This window comes from Orbicella faveolata, unplaced genomic scaffold (genome assembly GCF_042242905.1).
Source record: "Orbicella faveolata isolate gen_17 unplaced genomic scaffold, um_ofav_v1 contig_34, whole genome shotgun sequence".
Lineage (NCBI taxonomy): Eukaryota > Metazoa > Cnidaria > Anthozoa > Scleractinia > Merulinidae > Orbicella > Orbicella faveolata.
Window position 1 is genome coordinate 4225614 of NW_028301563.1, and position 3430 is coordinate 4229043.

At 39.6% G+C, this 3430-nt stretch overlaps 1 protein-coding gene across 1 annotated transcript; it reads right to left on the minus strand.

Moving 5' to 3' along the window:
* Nucleotides 1–2036: 2036 nt before the first annotated feature.
* Nucleotides 2037–3430, minus strand: LOC110062404 (melatonin receptor type 1B-B-like). Its single transcript, XM_020769287.2, has one exon. It carries the CDS (start codon nucleotides 3357–3359, stop codon nucleotides 2406–2408), a length of 954 nt encoding a protein of 317 aa, XP_020624946.2. The 5' UTR covers nucleotides 3360–3430; the 3' UTR covers nucleotides 2037–2405.

The window sequence follows — 3430 nt, forward strand, 5'->3', positions numbered from 1 at the left end:
GTCTCTTCGTTGTATTCATTCTCGTTCCCATAGCCCTTTTCGCTTCTCTTAGCCGGCGGGGCCTTGGCAGGTCCCAGTCCTAGATTCTAGGACTTCCCGGTCTTCATGTATGCAGCAGGATTCGAGGAATCTTTGTCTCAGACCTAAGTTGTATCAATCTGAAGAGTGTCAATACTGGTAATCAATACACAATGAGGTGAGATTCAATACTCAAAAGTAGCGAGAGTCGGCATTTTCTTAATACTCCTTAACACTTAACACTTAAACTATGCGTCCCTCGACAAGGTGTTGTCAGAGCTTGAGGTCAGGTTTACTAGGTGGAAATCAGACCAGGAAATACTCTGTACATGTGCTTTGGGAGATACGTGTTACAGGAAGACGCCTGATAAAGAAAGCGTCTCCCCCATCGCTGAGTTTTACGAAATCGACGGCGAGATTCTGGGAGCCGAGCAGAAAATGTACGCTATTTTTCGATGAGCGCGGGTTCCACTTACAACTGTTTCAGGAATACTGCAGAAAATGCATGAGAACACGAACTATTTGATATGTTGTCAGAGTTTTCCAATGTGGTGAATATTCTCAGTTGTAGTGATACCTGCTGCATCGTATTCTGCAGAGCGCGAATCATTCACTGCGTGGCGCAGAATAAGAACCTACCTCCGTAGCAACATATGGGGCAACAGCTTGTCAGTAACATCGCACTGATTAAAGGAGCTCGGTCACAGTATTTTGAGTTATTTTGGCCACACACAAAATTACCTTTAAATGGTAGGAAACTGAAAATAACTGTTTAATAAGATAGAAAAACACCAAAGAGATAATGATAAACCATAAAGGAACAAGGATGGCTAATGATAAAGAAGATTAACACGGATCATCCAAACGACGAATTTGAAAATTGAGGCTAAACTTTTCAATATGCGGAAACCGTCACTGAGCTCCTTTAACACTGAAAGGAATACGGCCAGCTCTGAACTAAACAATGACATGGATTGTATTATTGATATTTTCGGCCGTCGCAATGGCAGAGACAGTTATTTCCGTTTCAACGTGATCTATATGATAGATTCATATATACAAGAATACATTCAGTCTCACCATGGATTGAAATGTAACTGAGAAAAACTTGGGAAACTTGGGAAAATTTTTTGGGAAAGTGATTCACCGCCCCCAACTACCCCACAAAACCTGGAAAAAATTACCCTTAAGCTTACGCCTGTGAATGGGGTTTCATTAGCCATTCTCTACCACAATTTCCTTCGGCTGAAAAGAAAAGTGAAAGAAAAAAGGCAATGATGACGTGAGACGGACGACAATGGGCCACTTTTATAACAAATAACTGTACCAAGACCAGAGATAAATTCAATGGAATACAGGTTAAAATTGTAAGTGCATTGAAAATATGTTCAACGAGATCGTATGGATAGGAAAACAGCGCGAGCTAGAAAGCTATAGGACCCCTATAGACTGAATGGTGCCTGACTTGAAACTGAAATTAGCGTTAATTTCCCCAGCATTTATGAATTGCGTCACTCGCTGCGGATTGGCGGACTTTTTGTTGCGTTATCTTGCCTTGAAAATTAGCAAGTTATCACGGAAAGATGATATCTGTCTCGCTCAGGGATTAAAATAATATTTTGAAAGGTTGTAGGCTCGACTTGCGGATGGCGCGAGTGAAGATATGACTAATTTATGCTCAGTTTAGTGATGAAAGACCTGAGAGGCTTTTCCGGATATTCTGCCAGACTGTTCACAGATTGTTTTTCTTTTCAAGCAGGTGAATTAGCGTGTATTGGATAAAATTCATTATTAGAGGCAATGTTTATCATTGTTATCTATATGGTGGTAATGTATAATCAATGGCTGATCTACGGATTGAAAGTGATATGGGTTACTGGCGGCGCCTACGTCTGACTACGTAAGTTTTATTTCAGAAATCATACCGGAAAGCAATCGTCCTACCTACACGTTACAGTAAAAATTTTTACTGATTATGCAGGGAAATATAAACTGAACTGAAATGAATAAAAGATTACTTTTTCGTGTTCGCAGTCTATTTTAATAACTGTTAAATGAGTTGGCCTCAAGGCTTTTATTAAGTCCGACCTTTAATAGCCTACGACTACGTATAAAACCATCCATCACCGCCCCGAGCCTTTTTGAGAGCGTTAAGAAGTTAGGGGTTTTTTAAAACATAAATATTGCCCAGGCATGTCTGGGGGAAAAATTCAAAAAAAAAAAAAAGGTTTTCGCGAACGTTCTGAGTATCTCTTTTAAATAACTTATATATTTACAAAATTAATTACACAATACAAATACTTTTTAACATTCCAGATGCATAAAAGCACATAAAAAACAAAACGATTAAATTTTAAGACGTCCACAAGTAATTTATCCTCACATTTTCAAGAACGAAATCTACACGCTAATAAGAAATACATTTCTTTGCGAACCATTTTGTTCATAAATCCATAAATCCAAGGGTTTAAAACTGCGCTCGTGTAAGCCAGGAAAGTGTAAAACAGATACACTTGACGAGGAAACCATTCAGTTTGTGTTGTGTCAATGATATCAATAATCACGCACGGAACCCAACAAAACGCAAATCCTAAAATAATCACGAGCACAATTTTGGACAGTTTCACTTCTTCTCGGCTTAAAATCGACCTAGAATCGTGCTCCCCTCGGGTTGCTTCGTACTCTCGGCGATTGGTCCGAATAGTGTGCAAAACTCTGACATAGCAGGCGAAGATTATAATGGTTGGAAACGCTACAAAGAACACACTGAATATAATCGTGAACCGTAGGCTTTGTTTAATAGTTGCAAACGTCATAACGCAGATGGCTTTTCCAGGATGAAAAATGTATCTCGATGAAAGTGAAACTACAAGAGTGCCCATGATGACAGCAGTTAACAGACTGACAGCCATAATTATTAGTAACGTTTTCCGCTTCGAGAAGAAACGTTTGTATAGCCAAGGACGAACAACATTTAGGTTCCGATTTGTTGCTGTTAAGGTGATGATTTGAAGAGATTGGAAAACCAGTAAGTGAATGCTGAATCCTTGAATTTGGCAAACTAGCTCGCCGAACGGCCAGTAATCCATCATAAGCGCTCCCAGTGTTAAGGGCATCGCGAGAGATGCTAACAATATGTCCGTCACACAGAGTGCCACAATGAACATGTTCGTAATAGTTCGTAAAACAGGTCTTCTGTAAACCGTTATGCAAACCAGTAAATTTCCTCCCAGAGATAAAACATTGATGAGAAAAAGCAGAGAAATTTCGACGATCTTAAGTGCCAAATGCCGTGATCCAAGCGTATTTTTAGGACCAGTCTCCAGAGAAATGTTAGACATTGTTGCGCGGATGTAGTGTGACTATAGTAAATGAAGGCAAACTAACTATCAACGGTATTTGTTATGGATGT